The 23,555-nt window shown below is 39.3% G+C and overlaps 1 protein-coding gene across 1 annotated transcript in view; it reads right to left on the bottom strand.

The window, feature by feature from the left end:
• Positions 1 to 23,555, bottom strand: part of snx19b (sorting nexin 19b) — a 44,492-nt gene that overhangs the window by 18,625 nt on the left and 2,312 nt on the right. Inside the window, exons 3-10 of the mRNA XM_028465333.1 lie at positions 21,058 to 21,252; positions 19,031 to 20,122; positions 15,668 to 15,857; positions 6,566 to 6,666; positions 5,403 to 5,522; positions 5,203 to 5,321; positions 1,633 to 1,726; positions 1,269 to 1,398 (exon numbers count right to left, since the gene is read on the bottom strand). Of these exons, the coding sequence (XP_028321134.1) occupies positions 1,269 to 1,398; positions 1,633 to 1,726; positions 5,203 to 5,321; positions 5,403 to 5,522; positions 6,566 to 6,666; positions 15,668 to 15,857; positions 19,031 to 20,122; positions 21,058 to 21,252 (2,041 nt within the window). The remainder of the gene's footprint in view (positions 1 to 1,268; positions 1,399 to 1,632; positions 1,727 to 5,202; positions 5,322 to 5,402; positions 5,523 to 6,565; positions 6,667 to 15,667; positions 15,858 to 19,030; positions 20,123 to 21,057; positions 21,253 to 23,555) is intronic.

Genomic DNA, 23,555 nt, shown 5'->3' with positions numbered 1-23,555 from the left:
GTGATTTTAATCCCCCACGCTGTGATTTTAATCCCCTAGGCTGTGATTTTGATCCCCTAGGCTGTGATTTTAATCCCCTAGGCTGTGATTTTGATCACATACTCTGTGATTTGAATCCCCTAGGCTGTGATTTTAATCACATACGCTGTGATTTTAATCCCCCACGCTGTGATTTTAATCCCCCACGCTGTGATTTTGATCCCCCAGGCTGTGATTTTAATCCCCTAGGCTGTGATTTTAATCCCCTAGGCTGTGATTTTAATCCCCTAGGCTGTGATTTTAATCCCCCACGCTGTGATTTTAATCCCCTAGGCTGTGATTTTAATCCCCTAGGCTGTGATTTTAATCCCCTAGGCTGTGATTTTGATCCCCTAGGCTGTGATTTTGATCCCCTACTCTTTATCTAAACAAACTAATGAAACTGTTCACATTAATCCCACACACCCTCATCATAGCAACGACATGAAGAATATTATCAGAGAGAGAGAGAGAGTGCTGCAGCAGCCTGGGTGAAGTAAAAATTAACCAGTTTTAAATAGAAGGCAACAAACAGCATAAAGTTGCCAAATAAAACAGTTCGTTCAGAAGCAATCGCGTCCGTATTCTGACTCAGAGTCTGGACTCGCTGTAATTTAGTTCATGATAAGGAGAACAGATGAAATGGTGCATCAGTCTGATCCAGTAAAAAATGACCATAAAAAGTTGTAAATGGACTGATATGCAGACGTGGAGCAGTGAGGAGGAGACTTCATCTAGACATTATCAGTTGAAACGCAGAAATCTCTGTGAAACCTAACATGATTCTGGAAGCCTCCTTCTGATTGGCCGAGTCATTTGAAGGCCACTCTCATCAGCCAATAGAGTGCTGCCTATTATTTATTATAATATTTCTATTATTAGAATGCAGCCGATACAGTGATGTGCTTTATAGTCTGAAAACTCTCTAACTACATTCATTATCACCATCACTAATTACACTAATCACTTTTAGCTTTAAAGTAAGGCTTTTTTTAAACTTTAGCTTTACTTTAAAAAATGCAGGAAATAGTATTTCAGAAGGTTAGATATTTTACGTGACACTAAATAATATCCTACGCTGTGAAAGGTTCCTGCTGAGAACGATGCGATGTGTATCTGATAAAGAAAATGATTGAACCTAATTATTAAACATTTTCATTAAAGGAAGAAAAGAATATAAATATAAAGAGTTAAAGAGCACCAGTGTCATAATAATAATATCATCCTACGTTATATCAGTGAGCACGTACCATGTGATTGAGTGTGTGTTCCACTCAGAGTTCCTCCATGTTCTTCACTTCCTGTTTCCTGGTGCATGGGAACCTTCTCCAGCTCAGTAATAGCAGCCTCTAGTTCTGCTAAGGACATGCCCTTAAACACCTGGAGAGAACACACACACACACACACACACACACACACACACACACACACACACACACACACGCAGACACACACACACACAGACACACACACACACACACACACACACACACACACACACACACACACACACACACACACACACACACACACACACACACACAGACACACACAGACAGAGATAATTAACAAGCTGGTGCTGATGGTTGCCATAGCGACCAGTAAATGTCTTACAGAGTTGGTTTGGTCCAATCCAAACACCACTGGGTGTTTGATGTCAGAACCGTTCAGAACCGTAACATGTTTAGTGGGGGGCTTCACACGACACCTGGAAACACAAAAACACCTTCAGTTATTTAAGCTGATTTATAAGGTTCACGTGCACAAAACACGTGCACGTCCAAGGCTTTAAATTAACACCCGACAATTGTGGGTAAAAATGAACTTTGGTGGTAACATTGTAGCGTCATTAGCCTGTTTAGCTGGTGAAGAATGAAACAGATACCACTGCATCTGTTTAAATTGACAGGCTGCAGAAACGATTCAACAAGACATTGTTGCCAGATTGGGCTGTTTTTCACCAAGAAATGTGTGTTTTTGTGTGTTTAGACTTTAAAACATAATGTGTATCTGGCAACACTGCTGGTTGTACTAATCCTACATTTCCCATGAACACTATGTTGTGACATGTCATACAACAATTGCCTACGTGCTAACGTTAGCGTGCTTGTTATGGTTTGGTACCAGAAGACAAACAGAAAGACACAAAACAAACAATAGGATCTGAAATGAAGTTGTAAAATGAGTTGAAAACAAACAAACAAACGTGTAGATATTTATCAGGTGTTAAAAAACCTGAACTGTAAAAAGGAAAGCTGCTGCTGACTCAGGGAAAATAAAGATGAAAAAGGATCTGAAAAGAAGAAGAAATTGAGGAGTTTTCTTAATAAATGGATGTCGGGTCGTGAGTGGCTGATATTTCACCATTTGTCCACCTTTAAAATGTGCACTATACAGTTTGTTTACATTTGAAGAGCATGCATGTTGTAGCGTTCCAGCTGTTTGAGGTTATTTTCCATTTCACGTGTCCAGCCGTTCACGCCCACTTGTCACCGTTCATCCAATGATCACATACTGCCAACCCGTGGACACTATTAAAAACGCCCACAAGCATCCACGTTGGATAACTGCTGAGAGACAGACATGCCAGAAACATCGTGGATCTCTTACCTGCTGCTGAACTGCTAGTTATCCTTCGATTGTCGCCTTGGTAACAGCCAACAATGTTAGCACCGGTAGCATGTCAGCGTTCTCTGTTGCCCTGCGACGAACTTATGATTTTATAATTCCGCAGAGTACCGAGCCATGACTACCGTGGCATTCCCCAACTGAACCCAGACTCTACTGACGGGAAGTACAGTGACTGAAACTTTAGTTAGAGAAGAGTTTTCTTGTGTTTTTTTTTCTTATTGTGTTTTCCGGGTTGTTTATAGGGTGGGATCCGTGGTAAAACCCGGAGTGGAGTTTCCTTTTCATTCGAGTGTGAGCCATAAGGGAACGGATTCACGAAACCGATGGTGGCGTAAAATACGAACTGGAGTTTCATGGAATGGACTGATCATGTAAACTACCTGTGAAATACACAAACTGAATTGAACTTGATTTCTGGTGTATTTTGTGGAAATGTGTATTGATTGTTCATTAAACTATTTCTGTTTTGTACGGGTTATAGTCATTTTGTTTTGAGTGGAATTTATTATTATTTGTCAGACCTGACGCTGACTGGCACCCTTTCCTTTACGACATCCCGTTGCAGTGTTAGTAAAACATGTTTTCCAAATCCTAAATACCTGTTTTAGGTATTACCACTCACTCCTTCCCTCTGTCCACAACCACCACCATTATACTTAAGCTTCACACTGGTCAGCACACACAATAAGCACAATATACACAACTATAACTTCACATCTCACTCTCACTATACAATAATCAACCTTTCCCCACCCTTTACAATTCCTACCCTGACTCCCTCTTCCCTGTTCCCCTCCCTCCCACCCAGGTGTAACACTGCTCTCTCTTTTTATATCCTCCCTTTAATAAATTATTTCTTACCCTTCCTTAGGGAGGGCTGGTGATGGTCACAATAATACAATAAAATAAATTCATTTATTTCATTACTAAAACAAAAATGCATTGCTGTTTTAAAAAGATTAGTGTTGACCTTTGACAGCATGTGCAAAGAGAGAAAGAAAAGTCAAACATGTTTCTCTACAGTACATGTAATTCTTAGCACTGATTACTTCTATTCTTTCTAACGTCAGTGTTCCAGGGATCCAATTTTTATCTGAGTTAAGTTTGTTTATTAAATTATGAGAATATACTTTATAAAAGGTTCACTTCTCTGACACACCCAAAGTTCCATATTACACCTTTTAGGCATTGGTACAACATTGTTTTTAAATTAAATGTTTATATTTTCACAATTTTAATGTATTTCTGCAATCAACTAAAATAAAAACTATTTAAAGAAACATGAACGCTTAAATCTATTCTGTGATTGGCTGGTAACATTACTAGCCATGCTGGCTGCTGATCTAAAAAGTTCATTTACAGCCCTGTGCACGTCACTGTCCACGCAAAGTTTGTGATTTATAAAATCAAACGCAACGTTACGTATATTAACTCTGAACCTGACACATGGATGCTGTGGAGATGTGATGAAATTGGTGGTTGAAGCTAGATTAATTTCATTCATTCAATGTGTTCACATATCAAAGTTATAGATCTACACTATGTGATCATAGATATCCAAGCCTGCTGTGGTAAAAGTTGTGTTCCTATAGTTAGCTGTTAGCTCAGTGTATGCTAATGTGTTCATATTAAGGCTCCACAAAAATAATCTGAGAGCGCATGAAGCGACAGTTCCAACTCTGAGGTTTGGTAGTAGACAATGAAGCAGAGAAGGAGGGCTCTCCTAAGGGATCTTTACTCTCCCTTAAACAGTGCACTGACACGCTCTGGTGGCTGAAAATAGAGAGTAAATCACAGACTGTTGAAGACACACAAACCCTGAGGATAGAAGGACTTTTAGGTGGGAGTCCTTCAATAGACCATGATTTACTCGCTAACTTCAGCCACCACAGCGTGTCAGATGTGTTTTCAGGTCACAACTGTTTTTATCCTCTTTCAGTAAACAAGAGGTTTACATTTACATTTTTTACTTTTCCTGGATTTTTAGAGCAACCAAAAGCAGCACAAGTTGTTATTGTGACTAAAAAATCTACTAAATAATGTAAAAATCTACGAAATCTATAAATCAGGCTGAATGTTTCACTCCAATAGAAAACAATGGCTGTTTACAGGCAGTGGGGTCATGTGACATCATCAATCATGTGATTTCAAGATGGATGAACACAAGCTCTAAAACTGTGAAGTTGTCCTGTTTTTAAAAGTTAATTAAATGAATATGATGCATAATAATGTGTTTATTAGACATAGATCATTTAGATATTTTAGCCTTAGGCCACATTAACAACAGTGGAGGATCATTTTATAACCATTTGTCAGCAGTCATACTTCATGTTTGTGGACATTGATTTTAGGTAGGTGTTATGTCCAGTGTGTTGTTGTGGATCTGTTTTGTTTTTGGTGAAAAATAAGCTGAATTTAATTCTTAGTGGTATCATTACACATTCCTGCTGCAGTAATATCATGTAGAAATAAATAAATACAGCTTAAAGTGCTTTTATAATATGTTACTAATGCTAATAAATCTTTCTGCACAGTAACACATTTATATCTTACTTGCTCTTTTTGTCTAAAAACACTTTTCCGTCCACCTCCACCTCATCCTCTGTGGGGCTCTGAGGCTCTGAGCGAGGAAACGCCGTTTTCAGCGTATCAACGATGGCGTTCACCACAATCTGCACAAGTAGACCGGAGTTAGAAAGGATAATAAATACAAACCAGTGTTTTAAATCTAAATCCCACACAATGGGACAAACCTTGTCTATACGGGACACAACAAACGGCTTCTTAACAAAGGCAATCCTGGCGTCTGTGTTCAGCGCCAGGAACTCCTGCATCTCTTCACTATTGGCAATTTCTGGGATGGCACACAGTTGCTGGAAGTAAAAAAAAAAAAAAAAAAATTACGTTTTCAATTATCCATGTTCAATTACAATTCAGTTACGATTAGAGTGGCCAACATGTTTCTATTTACAATTAAATTATGATTATTATTTATCCCCTGAAAGTCAATTACAACTAGAATATTTGCATTTCCTGAAGAAAATGCAAGTGAGGATGCAGGTGCTGGCCTATGTCGAACTGCATTAGCTTAGCATTAGCGTTGGTTAACATTAGCAGCATAAATCTGCATCAGTATTAGAATAACCATTACCATACAGTTTTATCAGCATAATGATTAGCTTGCATTAGCATTATCTAGCATTAGCATTAACCTAGCATTACCACTAACTTATCATCAGCTTAGTATTAGAATAAAATAGCATGAACCCACCAAGCTAAACATTAGCAATAAGGTTGAAATAGTTGAAACAGTTAAAATCAGTTAAAAAATGTCTGGGGATGAAGGGCTTGAAAGTTGAAAAAGCTGAAATTTCCAATAGAAATTAATGGGATAGAAAAAATGTAATAAGTCAAAGTTTGAAAGTTACAAATGATAAAAATCGATAACATAAATCTCAGGAATTTTCTGAAATTTTGGATAGCTTATTTGTCAAAAACTGACAAACGGTGTAGGAGGAGTTAGCAAAAACGGAAGAAAAAAACAGATAATAGTGCGGATGCCTCCTGTATCCTCACTAATTTATATTCTCAATTACTAAAGTTCAATTACAATTAATCACAATTACTGAGCCTTCTATAAATAAGCCCATAAAACGTAACCTTCCCGTTGTGTTAGCTTTCTGTTAGCATCTCTAATGCTAAAGGGTCAGTTTGACCCACATCCTAAATTACAAGTCAATTGCGTTTACAACAGCACCATATTTTTAAAGATACAGTTAGAATTACACCATTATTGTGATTAATTATCAATTACATGATAGCAATTATAATTGATTCAAAGCCTTTAAAAACAACACAAAGTGTCAACAACCAGTAAAAGTGAGCATGAGGCAAAGAAAGCAGGCAGCGCACTGACCTTTAGGAACGTCTCCAACAGTCCTTTTCTGGCTTCTATCTTATCACTGTCCATGTTCCCAAAAGGCATGTCTGGGAGTATTTTCTTTGGACCTTTAACACCTGCAGCATTAACAGTGAATCAGCATCTGCTCCTTTTAACAGGGTCATTACATATTATCAACAAATATCCCACGCACTTTGATCTAAACAAATTCTGACATTTTTACCAATTGTTTCCTGATGATTCAATATTCACACAGTAAACATTTAGTTTGATCTGATCAATACTTTTTGAGATATGGATCATTTAGTGAGGGAAGTATGTGTCCTTATTTTTATTCCATTTCCAATATTTCAGGAACTACAGCACATAGGAAAGGTAAATACACTATTGTTTATTGGTTTTTCACTCGTAACATAAAACATGTTACAGTAATTATAAACAAATGTATTATGTTCTACATTTTCTACTATTTATATTTGTATGTGACCAGTGATAAACTAATAAACAATAAATGATTATAAGACACAGAGTTAAGTTACATAGGCCTCACTTAAAGGATGTTCAATATTCACGAGTGGTGAAATAACCCAAAGTTGGAGTCCAAAATAAAAATGAATAAAGAACACGTTTGGATGAACAACGGTCTCGCCCGCGGAACGCAGAATTCAGAGTAAAACGAGCATTAATGGAGGAGTAGTCATTTGAAAAAAAATGAGGCCCCCTTGGCACAAAGGGAGTAATGGGCCCCATTCATATACTGGTATGTGTCAAACCTCCTAAGATGGCAGCCGAGGACAGCAGTGGTTTGTTGGGCTCCACTCAGTTTTATTGTCATCATGTGTTTGGATTTACAATGTTTCACTACAAAGGGGTATACAAGCCTTTTCAACAAAGGAACAAAACAAACTCTATATGTTTGTCATGGACAAAGCGTGTTGAACTCCATCTGGTCTTCAACCCTCTGGACAAAAAACAGGAGCAAGGCTCAGTCTAACATCAAAGCATGGCCGTATGTATGCATCCAAAGTCCTGCTTGTGCTCATACTCATGGCGGGGATATACATCTTAATCCCGGACCTGGACTGACCACGTTTGAGCAACAGGCCTGCCCCACTGTGAGGCCTGCTACCAATGGAGCAGCACTGGTAGCACCATCCGGCCCTGCTGCTGGCGAACCACCCACTATGTTCACCTGACCGCTGCTCCACCGGTGAGTCTCCCTACCCGACGCACCCAAACGCGGATACGACGAGTATGCCGGTGACATCCACGGCGCTCACACACCAAGACACCGTCGCAACGGTAACAGGCACGGCAAAACGCACGTGGCACTCACGGGTTGCGCTGATAAAAAAACAAAGGCAACATCTCTTCTATCAAACTGTTCATCATGTCCTAATGCTGTGGTAAGCATCATGCTAGTCTGAAGGAATACTGGGTGGACACTTGAACATTCGCAGCATCATCTCCAAAAGACTATTCTTCTCCTGGATTCCAACTTGGACTACATTTGTTTGACAGAATCCTGGCACCATAGTAATATTCTAACAAATATGATGACATTGCAGGTTACCAATGTTTTAGAACAGACAGAAACTCTGAGAAAGGAGGAGGAGCATGTGTTCATCTACATAAAAGACTAATTTAAATGTAATTTAATTAAACTGGACACTTCCCTTGAATGTCTAGTACTGAACATAATTCTGTCTCCAACAATGAATTTCAATGTTATTGTAATCTATAATCCACCTTCTCATAGCACTGCCTTATGTATAGAGAGAGACTTTGTGTTATGGTGACTAATATTAACTGGTCCAACAATAGTGTTAAACAAAAAATAAAAACACTGATGGCAAAATGTAACTACCATCAAATGGTTAAAAGACCTACTATGATCATCAAAGAGACAAAGACTGTGTATTTATTAATAAACCAGAACGTATCACGAGGATTTAGTAACTGGACTTTCTGACCATAACATGACTGACAGATAGAAAATGGACTAAAAATAGTTAATAGATAATAATGATAATGTAAAACTGGTCATTCCCAAAACTAAAGCCTTGCAGTTTGAAAGAGAATTAAATAATTTGGATTTGATGCAGATGATGACTCTGGAGAATGTAGATGATGCCTGTAATTTTATGACTAGATCTATTATGGATTTGATGGCAAAATATATGCAGCAAAATGATTATATTATGGATTAATATTGAACTAAGAAAACTGATGAAATCTTGAGATCTAGCTCTGAAGAAATCCTTAAGTAATCTCATCACTGACAATCTAATATACAAAAGTTTAGGAAATAAAGCTCTCACTAAAATACTCTCTGGAAACATTTAAACAATCTGACAAACAAAAAAGTTAAACACAATTAAATGAAATAATTCACCATTAAAGGCAAAACTATTAACAACGCCATTGTTAATGAATTGAATATGAACTTTGTGTAGTTAGTAAAAGAAATAACTGAATATTTAAATGTGGTCCAAACAGCAGAAGTAGACCTCTTCCAAATTCCAGCAATTGATGAGAAAACAGTATCAAAAAATTGTCAAATTCTAAATCTAATGACATAATATGAACACCTGCTTCCTGTAAATGTATCAGAGTGCATTAATTAAACCTCTGACACATCTTGTCAATCTTTTAATTAGAACTTGTAAATGTCCTGCTGCTTAGAAAAAAACTCTTATTGTCCCAATATTTAAATCAGGAGCCCAGGACTGCATGACTGATTACAGGCCCATATCTATTTTACCTATACTGTACTATAAAACTGTAGCCACACAGCTAACTGACCACCGGGGGGCCCACCAGCTTCTGCACCCTCAGCAGTTTGGTTCTCGGGTGGGTTACTCCACCGAAATTCCAAACTGTTGTTTTATAGAACGTGGACAGGAGAAATGGTGGGGGCAGTCTTTTTAGATTTAAGGAGGGGCTTCCAAACTGTGAATCATGACTTGCTTCTGTCTAAAATGTCATATTTGAACATCACACCAGAAACAATTGAGTGGTTTACTCTGAACAAATTGAAACCATAACAGAATTCTAGTATTTGTTGTTGGTTCTAGACCCACAAATAAAATTTGATAAACATATTAACTATTAAAATAAATCTCAATTGTTTTAAATAAATTAAACACTACATCCCAAATCAAGCAGCCCTGCTGTACATACGTGATGATCTACATATCATACATGATGACATCATGGAACCAAGAAGCTCCCTCAGCCACAAAGGTCATTGGTTCATTATACAACCAAGCAATACAAATTATGGACAAAAAAACAATCCACTACCACCACTGTAATATACTCAAGAAATATATATTAAGTTTTGAAAGCTTTAATAAATTATATTCTCTTAAAACTAATATTGAAATGCATCAATAACCTTTCAGCAGAACCACTAAGTTCATGTATATAGAGACAAAGCAGCACCAGAGTCACCAGTAGCACCTCCAGCAATAAGTGAACAATCCCCAGCCGTAGAACCATCAAACAGGCCAAACTGTAGAACTCACTGTACACCATCTCACATGCATCACACAGTTTCAATTGTTCACGTCCAGGCTCAAGTTGTGGCTTAAAACAAATCAAAGTTGAATCCACGTGTAAATAACGTTTTTAATATTGTGATGAGTTAGTCAATCAATCAATCAATCAATCAATCTTTATTTGTATAGCGCCAAATCATAACCAATGGTATCTCAAGGCACTTTACAGTAGAGCAGTCTTAGGGACGGACTCTTCGTTTTGTGGATACACACATATGCATATATACGTATATACACATACATATGTATCCCACACCCAACATGAATTCATCATGGCGGCAAGGAAAACCTTCTGTTAAGCAGCAGGAACCTTGTGTGGATCCCATTCCTATGATGAACAGCCATCCACGTTATGCTGTGTTGGGTGTGTGCAGAGGAAAGGGTGGAGACAGAGTTGTTGAGACTCTGTAACTCCACACTGAGGATCCCACGGACCTGCAAGACAAAAGCCAGAAGGAGTACAGGAGCAAACACACAAGGGAAGAAGCAGACATAGAGGGAGTATTTGAAAGAGGAATGGGACCCTCTCCGGTCCCTCTCTAACCTAAACGCCCTCTCCAACCTCTCTCTGGTGCTCCGTAGATATTTTTATATTCTGTTTTGCTCATATTTTTCAATCTGTTTCGATTTTTCTATTCTCTATTACGTTTTTTGAACTATTACATCACAGTATTTGCAGCAGAACTGCTAAATTAGTTCATCAACTCCAGGTCCAACACTTAGAGCAATCCGCCATTTTTGTTTCTGGCTTTTATTTTGTAGTCCAAGCTCCAGGATGCAGAAGTTACGAGAGGATAAGTCAAAATGTTGGGTTGTTGGATGTAGTAACCCACACACTTCATTACACCGTCTCCCAGCATCAGAACCTTTTCAAAGTGTCTGGTTGAGTTTTATTTTTTATAGAAATGTACCACATCTGTGGATAAGGTCATTTTAGTGTGTGTGAAGCACTTCAATGATGACTGCTTCATCAACCTCCACCAGTATAAAGAAGGATTTACAGAAAGACTTTGTCTGATTGAGGGTTCAATTCCTTCTATCTTTGGAGACGATGAACAGAGCACTTCGGTAAACTGTAAATAACGCTAAAAAGTGATGATAAGATGGTAAAATACTCATATTTTTAAAAATAATGTACTTTTCCAGGTATCTCAATATTGGTAACAGGGTTGCACCAAAGACAACAAATAAAACCTGTGATAAAATGTTTGCCTTTGATGCCGGAGTTGATCCAATCAAGCTTTTCATAGTCTAGTTCAGGGGTCGGCAACTCCAGTCCCCTAGGGCCGGATTCCTGAAACCAATGTGTGGTCATCAAGCTCTGCAGAAGCATGATAACGAGCTTCATTTGATTCGGGTGTGTTGGAGCAGGAAAACATCTAAAAGTCTCAGGAATCCAGCCCTGGAGGACTAGAGTTGCCGCCCCCTGGTCTAATACCTATTAATGATGAATACATAACAGAAAACTGAACACGAGAAGGTTTTTTTTGTTTTTTTTTGTTGCATATTTAGTGTTTAGAAGTACAGAAAAGTTCAAATTAGTCTCTTCAGGTGCTCCGTTGACATCTTTATATTCTGTTTTGGTCATATTTTTCAATCTGTTTCGATTCTCTATTACGTTTTTTGAACAATAACGTCACAGTATTTGCAGCGGAACTGCCAAATTAAGATATCGACTCCAGGCCCAACACTTTTGTTTCTCGCTTTTATTTTGTAGTCCAAGCTCAAGGATGCTGAAGTTACGAGAGGATAAGTCAAAATGTTCGGTTGTAACCCACACGCTTCATTACACCGTCTCCCGCATCAGAACCTTTTCAAAGTGCCTGTAAATAATGCTAAAAAGTGTGATAAGACGTCCCTGTCATTGTTTTGTTAGCATTAGCACAGTTGCACCGTCTTCATATGTTAGCGCTGTGTGCTCGTTTTAGATCCTTGATGATATGGCCTACGTGATTTAATTTAAGTCTAAAGTTTTCATTAGTCATTTCATTTTGACGTTTTTGTCTTTGAAAAGACTGTATTAAAATGCATTTCGTGACGTAAGCTTGGCGCTAGCGTTAGCTCGGTGCTTGTGTTAGCTCACTTGTTAGGGTTCTGCAGGTTCATCATCTTCATTTTCATCTCGCTCCACTGGGTCAGACTCTGGCTGGAACATGTAAGGCTGGATGGACAAGTCTAACGTTGTTGACATTGTGTAAATAACCTCTGAATAAAAAGTTTATGCTCCGCTACATAGCCGTATCTCTTCTATCAAACTACAAAAATGGCCGAGCAGGGTGGAGTTGAACCGAGTGTCACCTGAAGAGGGGGCGGGGTATGGAGTGTCTCATTTGCATTTAAAGAGACAGCACCAAAACGAGTTGCTCTCAGAAGCACATCAGAAAAGGGGTAGAAAAGGGGTGGAGCTATAATAATGAGGAATTCAGACCCAAACATTGCAGTTCTGCTTTATATAGACCATAACTGTATGATTTATATGTAAAAAGGAAGGATTTAAAACCATGATATGTCCCCTTTAAACCAGTTTAGGGCAGTCCCTGTGATTCCAAGTAATTTCTCTAATCTCTCTAGTAGAATATAGTGATCTATAGTGTCAAAAGCTGCACTAAGATCTAATAAAACCAGCACTGAGAGTCGTCCTTCATCTGAAGCCCAGAGTAGATCATTAGTTACTTTAACTAAAGCAGTCTCTGTGCTGTGTTGAGCTCTAAAGCCTGACTGGAAGTCCTCGAACAGGCTGTTGTTTTGAAGAAAGTCACAGAGCTGAGCCGCCACAACTTTCTCAAGAATCTTTGAAATAAAAGGAAGATTAGTGTGTGTATCTGTGTGAGCTGAATGTGGGAATGTGTAAATACACTGTTGTAAATAAGTTCATGTGTCTAAGATTGTGCTTTTATATCTTGTTGGTTGTTTTTCTTCTTATTATGAATTATATATTTTGATAAGCGCATTGAGAAGACTTTGTTGTAAATTGCGCTACACAAATAAAGTTTAATTAAATTTTGCATCTAGCAAAAAGTTCAACCAGGGACAGGAGTTGAGAATTAGCATTAGCTATACACACTGTATGCATCGCATCAGTTTTACTGTAACTATGTCTGTCTGCATTGTCCCTGTCAAATAAATAAATGATTCTGTACCACAAACTGTCGCAATATTTGACACAAATAAACGAGAAAATGACTTTAATGTAAATTGCTAAAAAAAGGGGGGTGGGCCCCTGGGCCCCTAATTGTATTGTGTGAAGAGTAATCGTAACCTACATTGAACTACATTTGAAACAATATATCATACAACTATGTTCCTTTAAATTTGACATGGGGGGTGGCCCCCGGGCCCCCCAAAAAAAGGAGCGTCTCATCATATTCATTCATAGAGTATTCATACCAAACTGCATTTTGATCTATCGAGGACTAACGGAGTTAAAGTCATTTAAAAAATGGGGCCCCCAGGCACCCCCGTGACACGTATGGGGTAATGGCCCCTGTTTATATAATGGTATGTGCCAACGATTCGGTACCACCAACCGTCATAATATTTGACTCCCAAATAAATGAAAAATCAACTTTCTTTTTTTTCTTCTTTTGGGGCCCCAAATCTAAAATCGGGCTCCGAGCGTTGATGCGTACACTTCCATAGATCAGTGGTTCCCAAACGTTCCCAAGCAGTGATGTTGATAGGTTTACAATGTCTTGAGTCCCAGGACCCACAGGTGGTGATTTGAGTGGGTCCCTGGGAAATTCAATGGGTCCCCAATAAAAAAATATTTTTTTTTATTTCTCATATTCTTCTATTTCTTAAATTGTAGTGTTAAACTCTCTTAATGGTGGTATAATATGTCTATAATTAGCAGATTTATTCATGTATGTTCAAAATGTATCTGAAATTAAACAAATGTCACAGTAACAGGTTATATTTCACTTTAGTAGCACAAAAAAAAACCACCAAAATAAATGACTAAAATTCAAATTAATAACAAAATGGTGTCTGTTGTACAAAAATAAATTATCAATAAAAGTGCTGATTTTAACACAAACAAAACATTCTCATCATCATGACTGAGTCAAAAAAATCAATTTTCACCAAAAGAAGACCATAATCTTCTTGTCTGAACATCAACTAAATCAAATGAAGTCAGTCACTATGAAACTTTTAGCACAAAATGTAACTTAACTAGCACAGTGTAAAGTCTGTTGAGAAAAATAAAATGATATTTTTGTGGTGTATTATAAGCAGCTAGTTAACTTGCTAGTTGTTGTTGTAGCGGCTAAACTAGCATGTACACAAGGTGATCATGTGTGCGCTGAGTTAATGCGTAAAGGGGTCCGCTGACTGCTACGTTTATTTTGATGGTTACTGTGATTTTAAACATAAGTTGTTGTTCACAATGTGTCGTTTTTCATGGGGAAAATGAGGTGCATCCCTGGGACGCATGGATAGTGGATTTAATACGTCCTTTTAGATTTTTATGCGTCAGGGACGCAGGACGCGTGCCAAACAACATCACTGCCCAAAGTCACACCAAAGTGAGCGGTATTTTGAGTCTGGTATAAAGTAAATGAGGTTCATTCAACAATTTCAAGCTTTAGACCAGGTTTAAGCAAATGTTCAACAGTAACTATACAGTAGCTTATATTTTCTGATTAAGAAATCAGATACCTACATATTTTATATCATATAACATGCCAATAAAAAAATTATAGATTTAGTGCATCTCAGCATAGTGTGAATAATAAACATGTCTGGGGGAACAGCCTACTCAAAGGGTAAACACATGTAAACAAAGAGGGGGCTGGCTCACATCACGCTAAGGTAACTAACAAGGATGGAACACCAAAAGGTCTGGAAAAACAAATTTATATATATATATATATATATATATATATATTTTTTTTTTTTTTTTTTTTAACTCAAATTTTCAAAGTGAAAATCATTTTTATCTACAAATTCAATAAATCGTTAAATTCAATTTTTTGCCCAGCCCTAATAAAGCCTAAACAATAATTTTATATCCAAACAAAGTGTAACCTTCATACTATAAATGAAAACAGATCATATTATTTATTAGGCTGAGACATATGCTAAGTAGTTTACTGAAGACCCAAACATGTTCCAGACCCAAACACACACTGACTATTTAGAGGAGCTGACATGTCCACCAGATAGGATGTATAGCAGATCTATTTCTATATTCTGAGAGAGTAGGTGGAGCTTATTACTATACCATATTTACCTTTATATGTGATGGAGTTATAGATATATTGGAAGATGAACATGGAAGATAAATAGACACATACACCCCCCCCCCCCCCCCCCCCCACTACATCGTCTATATCTCAAAAAGTATTGATCAGATCAAACTAAATGTTTACAGTGAGAATATTCAATAATCGTGGAACAATTGTTAAAAACTTTAGAATTGTTTTAGACCAAAGTGCGTGGGACGTTAGTTGAAATGACATGGAATGACCCTAAAACTTTTTTCACTTACTAGCTAACAATGCTAACATTCATGTAGTATTACAGCAGTGGAGTACGATGGCGAGAGTTGTACCTTTGCTGAGTTTTCGAAGTTCTGCTTTTTCCTCCAGACGCGTCTGTAGGTTGAGGAACTCGCTGTATCGTCTGTTGACTTTGTGATAGGCTACAGACTGGACAGGTGACGAGCATGTGGGCGTGGCTTCAGCGTCTTCGGTGCTCGTCTGGATGCCTCCTGTGGTCTCACTGCCAATTGCTGTTTCATACTTGAGAAAAAAGAAAGAATGAAAGAAAAAAAAAAAGAATAATTCTTAGCTATTCTTGTACGTTTAATCAATTGTGTGTAAAAATGATGATGCTACACTTTTAAAATGTCTGCATTTCTGCATTTTAAAGTATGGGGCTCAATTAGAGTGGGACCATATAATTTAACATATAAACATGTTCTTCTTCAACTATATTAGCATCTCTACTTTGAATGGCAGTAATTGTGACCTTTGGACATTGACTTTGTCTCGTGCAGTTGGAAAGACACGCTGACTTAGGACAGAAGCAGCAGGGATGGAAGGGTGCATTTGTGTTAGGGATGGGCAATATGGATCAAAACTCATATCTCAATATTTTTTCCCCAAATGACAATATAGGATATAAATGTCAAGATTTTTATATCAATAAAATCTGACCAGAAAATCAAGTCTGGGTTAAATTTGCTGATGCAAAATGCCACACATGCCCATTTATTAACAAACAGCTCATTAATATGTGTCACTTTTGGCTTTTTCTCCTCTAAGGGACAGCAAGTGCGAGTGAGTTCTGTAGTGTGTCTTGTTTAGATGAAGGTGTGGGTTAGGACGCATTCAGTGATCATCTTACTGAGCTCTATATTTTCTATGAAGTAGCAAAAGCAGCAACTACAAAAATAAGTTAAAAAAAAGCTAAATAAGCTATAAAATATATAACTCCAAAACATAAAAAAATTGTAAAAAAGGACACGGTTTGACTGTACTCTATAAATAATATTAAATACTTGTATGATGTGATTTGTACTCTCTCTTTCTCTCCCTCTTGAAAATATCCTGTATAAAAAAGTTTACGATCAATCCCAACATTAATAAATATGGTTCATTCTGTGAGAGTCGTGAATGTTCACTAGGGATCGACCGATTTGGGTTTTTTAGGGCCGATACCGATACCCATTTTTTTTTTCATCAATCTTAGCCGATACCGATATGAACTGCTGATTTTCTTAAGCCGATACTACTTTTGCTCCCTCGATTTACATTCTAAAAATTACATAAAGATGATAACAAATAGTACAAGTCTCAATTAAATAAGAAAGGAACATTTATTGAAATGAACCCTTGGGTGTCAGATTGACCCCAAGGGTAAAATGTGTTCTCTTTCATAACATTCGTTTCGATGTCTCACTATAGGATATACGCCTCCGCGTCATATCACAGAAGCCCTTTCTCATAAAGCCAACCTGATTGGCTGGTGAAATTGTATTCATTCGCGACAGGTAGTCCCACCTACTCTAAGTAAAGTGGGTGAAAAATACATTGGCTTTTAAAAACCTCTTCTCATCAGGAAGCTTCTCACCGCGGCAGCTTAACTGTCCACAGGTTGACCCTACTCGGATTCCGTCGACTGACGCTGCTGCTAGTATCCTTTCTTGTGACCACCAGGTCGACCAGTGTTTTCCGTGCCCCCGTGCTCAGGACTGCCTCCACTTGCCACTCGACGCCACCCCACGGCTATCGACCACTGGACCAGCCACCCCAGTTAGCGGCTCGTGACAACACCGCGCAGGTTTTCGGCCCTCCACTACCTTAGCGGCTAGAAGCCACGTGTTAGCACTAGCAAATTTCTCCTTCCTGCCTGCAACCTAGCACAGGGAGGAAAAATGGAGGGCAATGCCCCACACACCGGAGGGCTGAAGGCTCGGGATCTCGCCTCTGCAGGTGTGGTAAAAAGATTTCGGAGCGAGACACGCACAAAGTCTGCTTCAGGGCAATGGACGCTCCTGGGTCCTGCCACCACTGCGTCGCCTTCACCATTTAGAGCCTCCACAGGCGGCTGGCACGACAGGACAGCCTGGCAGTGGAGGGACCCCTCCCTCTCACTCTCGGGGCCGAATCTATCGCTGCGGAAAGGACGGAGATGAACACTTGTGTAGGGCCCAGCTGGAGCTCCCAGTCCGACATCGCCTTTGTCCCTCCGACCGGAGAGGACACTCTGGATTTGTACTGTGGGTAATTTTATGACGTGACCTCGGGAATTCCTTATCTTAGAGGAAGACGACATCTTCGTTACCCCGGCTCGGGGTGCAAAGCCCACCGCCTCTGCCGCCTCCATGGAGGGAGTGGAGGTAAGCATCTCATATACTCCTCTCCCCGGCTCAAATATGATGTCTGTAGGCGTACGCCGCCCACCTGTCCATCCCGTGGCCCGTCGTCGTAGCTGAGGTGACCAGGTCCCGGTATGAGGGAAAGCGACTCCCCCAACCAGGGGTACGGCGAGACAGCTGCTTCCCGTTTTCCTGGAGCTGTTGGATGAGGTGTCACGCTCTTGGAAAGATCAACCATTCACCAACAGGGGCGCAATACTGGACGCTTCTTCCCTGGACTCCGAGTACATGGAGGGCCTGGACCTGCTTTGAAAGCCTACGGTAGAGCCGCTGGTTGCTGCACACCTTCTCCCCCAGGCTCCTTGTTTCTCCCCGGAAACCAAGCCTGCCTGGGAAGTCCGACTGCCAGCAGTCAGCCCTGTCGGAACGTGCCTACAAGGCTTCAGCGCAGTCAGTCAGAGCTCTAAATGTCCCATCACTGCTCACGGCATACCAGCCCTGTGCCTCTGCTTTCCCAGGAAGACCCCGGTTCTGTCTTCGTCTGCTCACTGCAAGGCTTTCCCGGCTCCTCAGGGCACGCAGTTTAAGAACCCTAAACTGTCTATGCCCCAGCCTCTGTAACCATCAGGTCACGGTTCCTTCGGCAGGCCCAAGGATTTTACTAATTTTATTTATAATGAGTCCTGGTGTTCAAAGGTAACAGTTATAACTTGTTTCCATGTACTGTACCAGTATTCTACAAGTTCTTAATAAAATACATGAAATTTGCTGGTTTAAAAACTCTGTCTTATTATTGAAGGGACATTTGTTGTACTTTTTACTTTTTTACTTGAGTACATTTAGTAGCATGTTTTTTATTTTTTACTTATACTCAAGTATGGGAACAACTTCAATACTTTTACCAGAGTTATTTTTTATTCAAGTATCTATACTTTTACTTGAGTAATGAGGACTATTACTTTTACCACCTCTGGTTTCATCCAATGCATCATCATCATCATCATCATCATCATTATTATTATTAAAATTGTAAAATAAGATGTTAAAGGTGAAGATGAAAATAAATAAACCAAAGTAGTGATGTGTCCTTACTTGGATGGTGTAGAGGGTGTAGGGGTGGGACCCGGTACCACGGTGCTCCTTAGCGGTGATGGTGCCAGTGATGCGGAGGTTCTGGATGATAACGGGTCCTTCTGGGCTGCTGAGGGGCTCAAAGCTAAACGTTCCCATAGATGAGCAGCCCTGCATGGGGCTGACCACAGTCAGCTCATTAGAACTCCCACTGTGCTCCCCCACCAGTAGAGGTTCTGTGTTGGTCTCTGGTTCTACTCCGTTAGCTGGTTCTACTGACTCAGAGCTCACCAAGACTCTAGGACAGGAGCCGACCACTGGAGCTGGACTGAGTTCATCTTCCGGTCCATGTTTGACTCCATCTCTGGGCCTCTCGTCCAGGCCGTCCTCCTGGCCAATCAGAACAAAGGAATCCATGGAGGTCTGATGATAGTCCGTTATAGGAAGAGGAGAGTCCAGGTCTACGTTGTTCTGTTGGTGAATAGGATCAGACTGTCCATTGCTCAAGTATTGGTCTTCTTTGTTTCCATGTGAAAGGTCCACCTGATCAGAACCAATCATGTGCTGAGGGGCCCGCTCTGACGGAACTGTCTCTGTGTCACTCGTTGTTCTGGTTTCTACTTTTGGTGGTGTTTCCACGCCTTCAGTGTGTGTGTGTATTTCCTGCTGAAGTGTAGCAGGTTCTGACACAGCAGGGGGCGCTGGTGACAGATGAGGAGATGAAGTCAGTCGTTCTGCTGGTTCTGACACGTGGGATACGTCGGTCGGACTAAATATGTCAATGATAAGGAGGTTCAACCAATCAGGGTCCGACAGTTTGTCAACGAGAGGAAGCAGAACGTTGCAGGTGATGAGTTCTCCCACCACGAAGCGTCCAGTACACGTGTCCAGGTGAGGGGGCGGGACCAACACATGCAACATTAGATCCACCATGGCTCTGATGTAGTTCACCTCCACCATATCACTGCTCATGGCCAGATGAGGTGGAGCCATGCTGAAATATGTTCTCCATAACGCCGCCCCCTTTGTCTTATTTTTGGTTTCAAGCTCCTTGGCTGATAAGTAGTCCTGTAGGTGACAACCCAGCAGGTCCAGGATCCTCTGGGTCAGTTTCTGGAAGAGTTCAAATCATAGCACATTAGCACGTTAGCACATTAGCGTTCACGTCAGAGAGTGAAGGATCTCTGTGTTCTCTCTGCACTAACACTGAACACACAGCTCAATCAGAAGCTCCTGACACCAGGGCTGGGGTCAATTATAATTATAATTGTGTAAATTATATTTAATTACAATTATAACATAGTTGTAATTTAAAAAAAAAAAAACTCTTGCTGTTGTAATCATAATTTAATTGTTATTGCGTTCAGGTAATTGACTTTGTAATTGCCATGAAAATCCTATTAAAGCTGCGGTACTCAAATTATTTTCTTTAATTAAAAAAAAAATGTGTCTGCGTGCCGTCTGTGCTTTATAATTAAATATTTTAGTTAATAAAACCCCGGACGACAAAATCTTGGCGGTCACCCCCTCCAGCTCCAATCACAGGATTTAGAGAAAGGAAGAGTGAGCAGAGCCCACAAAGGAGCCTCCTCATTGGCTGCCACGATATATAGTGAAGCACGTGCACGGTGCAAACTTGTTTTCAGTCTTGGACTAACTTTGGACGCACAAGTGGCTGTTTTCCTTCCAGACAGGTCATCTAATGCTACATTTTCCTATATTTTGTGTGCATCCTTTTGCAGGATTTACGGTATGAATTCAGCCACGCCCCTCTGTCATGGATCAAGATTCAAGTAGTGCAGCTTTAAAACTTTCAATTACAAATCAAACGCAAACCTAAAGAGTCGTCTACAGTTTTTTATGTTTCTTGGTCTCATGGAAACTGATGTCATTTTGAAAACGTTGCCTTGTGAATGCGGAACTTCTTGGAAAACAAGAACTAAAAGGGAAACAGAAGTAAACGTTGTGGTGTAAACGGGGCCCATCTATCACTCAGTATGTCTGTTCTACCATAGATCTCAGTGTGTACAGAGTGAAGAGTCCAGTACCTCAGTGTCCACCTGTTGTGCTCGTAATTTCAGCTTCATGGCAGTGGAGATCATAGCATCTTCAACTTGGGTTTCAAAGCCACGCTCAGACGACACGGTGGAGTACCAGGAGGAGACAAAATCCCTGATGATTTTCCTCACTGTGTTGTGGATCTCCTGGTCCAGGTCTCGCTCATCCCCAATAGATGGTGGGATCTGAAAGTATAGTAGAATTAGAGAAAGTGCCTACAGTGGGACTAGTGCTGTGTGATATGGAGAAAACGCTATATAGATCCTGATAACAATTTACAGTGGATATTTAAAGTCTACACACCCCTGTTCAAATGTCAGGTTTTTGTGATGTAAAAAATAAGATAAATAATTCCACAACATTTTCCACCTTTAATGTGATCTATAACCTGAACAATGCAACTGAAAACAAAGTGAAACCCTTAAAGGAGGTGAAGTAAAAATAAAAACTGAGAGAATGAGGTTGCTAAAGTGCTCACACCCTCTTATAACAGGGGGCGGGGCTGTGTTCAGATTGAACCAATCACATTCAAACTCATGTTAAATGGAGTCATCACACACCTGTCACCATTTAAAGTGTCTCTGATTAACCACAAATAAAGTTCAGATGTTCTAGAAGCTTTTCCTCATATTTTTGTAGCCACATCTTCCAGAACAATCCATGGTCCTCAGAGAACTTCTAAAGCATCAGAGGATCTCATTGTTCACAGATATCAGTCAGTGAAGGTACAAAAGACTTTCTAATGAATTAAATATAACATAGAACACAGTGAAGACAGTCATCATCAAGTGTAGAAAATATGACACAACAGTGACTTTACCAAGAACAGGACGTCCGTCATAAATTGATGACAAAACGAGAATAAAAGTGGTCATGGAGGCTGACAAGAGGCTGACAGCAACATTGAAGGAGCTGCAGGAAGTTCTGACAAGTACTGTCTGTGTAGAACATGAGACAACAATCTCCATCTTCTTCATATGTCTGGTCTATGGGGTAGGATGGCAAGATGGAAGCTTTATCTTACCAAGAAAAACATCTAAGCCCAGCTTCATTTTGTAAAAACACATTTAAAGTCTCCCAAACACATGTGGGAAAATGTGTTATGATCTGATGGAACCAAGGTGGAACTTTTTGGCCATAATTCCAAAAGGTTTATTTGGAACAAAAACAACACTGTTCATCACCAAAAGAACACCATACCTACAGTGAAGCATGGTGGTGGCAGCATCATGCTTTGGGGCTGTTTTTCTTCAGCTGGAACTGGGACCTTAGTCAGGGTGGAGGGAATTATGAACAGTTCTAAATACCAGACAGTGTTGGTACAAAACCTTCAGACTTCTGTTAGAAAGCTGAAGATGAAGAAGAACTTTATGTTTCAACACCACAATGATCCTAAGCACAGCATCAACTAAACTATGGCTTCACCACAATCAGATGGAGGTTCTGGAATGGACCAACCAGAGTCCAGACCTGAATCCTACTGAACATCTGTGTGGTGATCTGAAGAGGGCTGTACACAGGAGATGTCCTCACTATCTGTCACATTTAGATCAGTTTAGTAAAGAAGAGTGGGTAAATATGACATCATCAAGATGTTCCACACTGATAGACTCTGACCCACAAACACTGAGTGCTGGAATAAAAACCAAAGGTTCTGCAACAAAGTATTAGTTTAATGGTGTGTTTATGTAACCAGGTTATTTTAAGTTTTTATTTTTTACCCTTTAAAGGTTTCACTTTGTTTTTCACTATCATTTGAACAGGGGTGTGTAGACTTTATATATCCACTGTATATCCTGATATAGTATTACTTCCATGAAATGAATAGAAAATTGCAATTCATTATTTTATCATATATAAAAATAGTTTCTATAAATAACATGATCTTGTCCTAGTTCTCAGAACCTCATGACCATCTTCTGTGATTGTTACGTCTTAAAAGCCTGGTTTAATAGCAGCTTCTTCCAAATATTATTTCAAAAGTTGTGACTAAAGTTACTTATTTTTGATAACAAGGCTTTGTTATTTTCTTTGGATAGACTGGTTAAATAATTTCAACAACAAAAAAAACCCTGATTGCTTTTCAATTCTTCCATATCAATACAGAAAAGAGCAGATTCACAACAATTTAGCAAGATATGGATCATTTATATCAATGTAAACATTTAGTACAAAAAATATTACACATGGTTTTTAAAGCTAAAACTAAAAATATCCCAAAATAAATGGTACTTCTATTTTAAAGTAACTTCTCAATGAAGTAATATTTGTGACTATTGCTACATATACTGTTGTCATGTGTTCTGATTTGTAAATGTGTAGAAATGCCACCAGGGGGCGCAAAACTGATCAATAATGTCCACTGCTTTATCATTCTTAGCATGTAATTACTTTTTTTTTTAAGTTGTACTTCAGTTGTGTTTTAAGTTAACAGAAGTTTTTCTATAATTGAGTATAAACTACTTAATCTATTTAATTACTTTGAACG

The sequence above is a fragment of the Gouania willdenowi genome, chromosome 13 (genome assembly GCF_900634775.1).
Source record: "Gouania willdenowi chromosome 13, fGouWil2.1, whole genome shotgun sequence".
In the NCBI taxonomy this organism is placed as follows: Eukaryota; Metazoa; Chordata; class Actinopteri; order Blenniiformes; family Gobiesocidae; genus Gouania; species Gouania willdenowi.
This window is presented reverse-complemented; position numbering and strand designations above follow the sequence as displayed.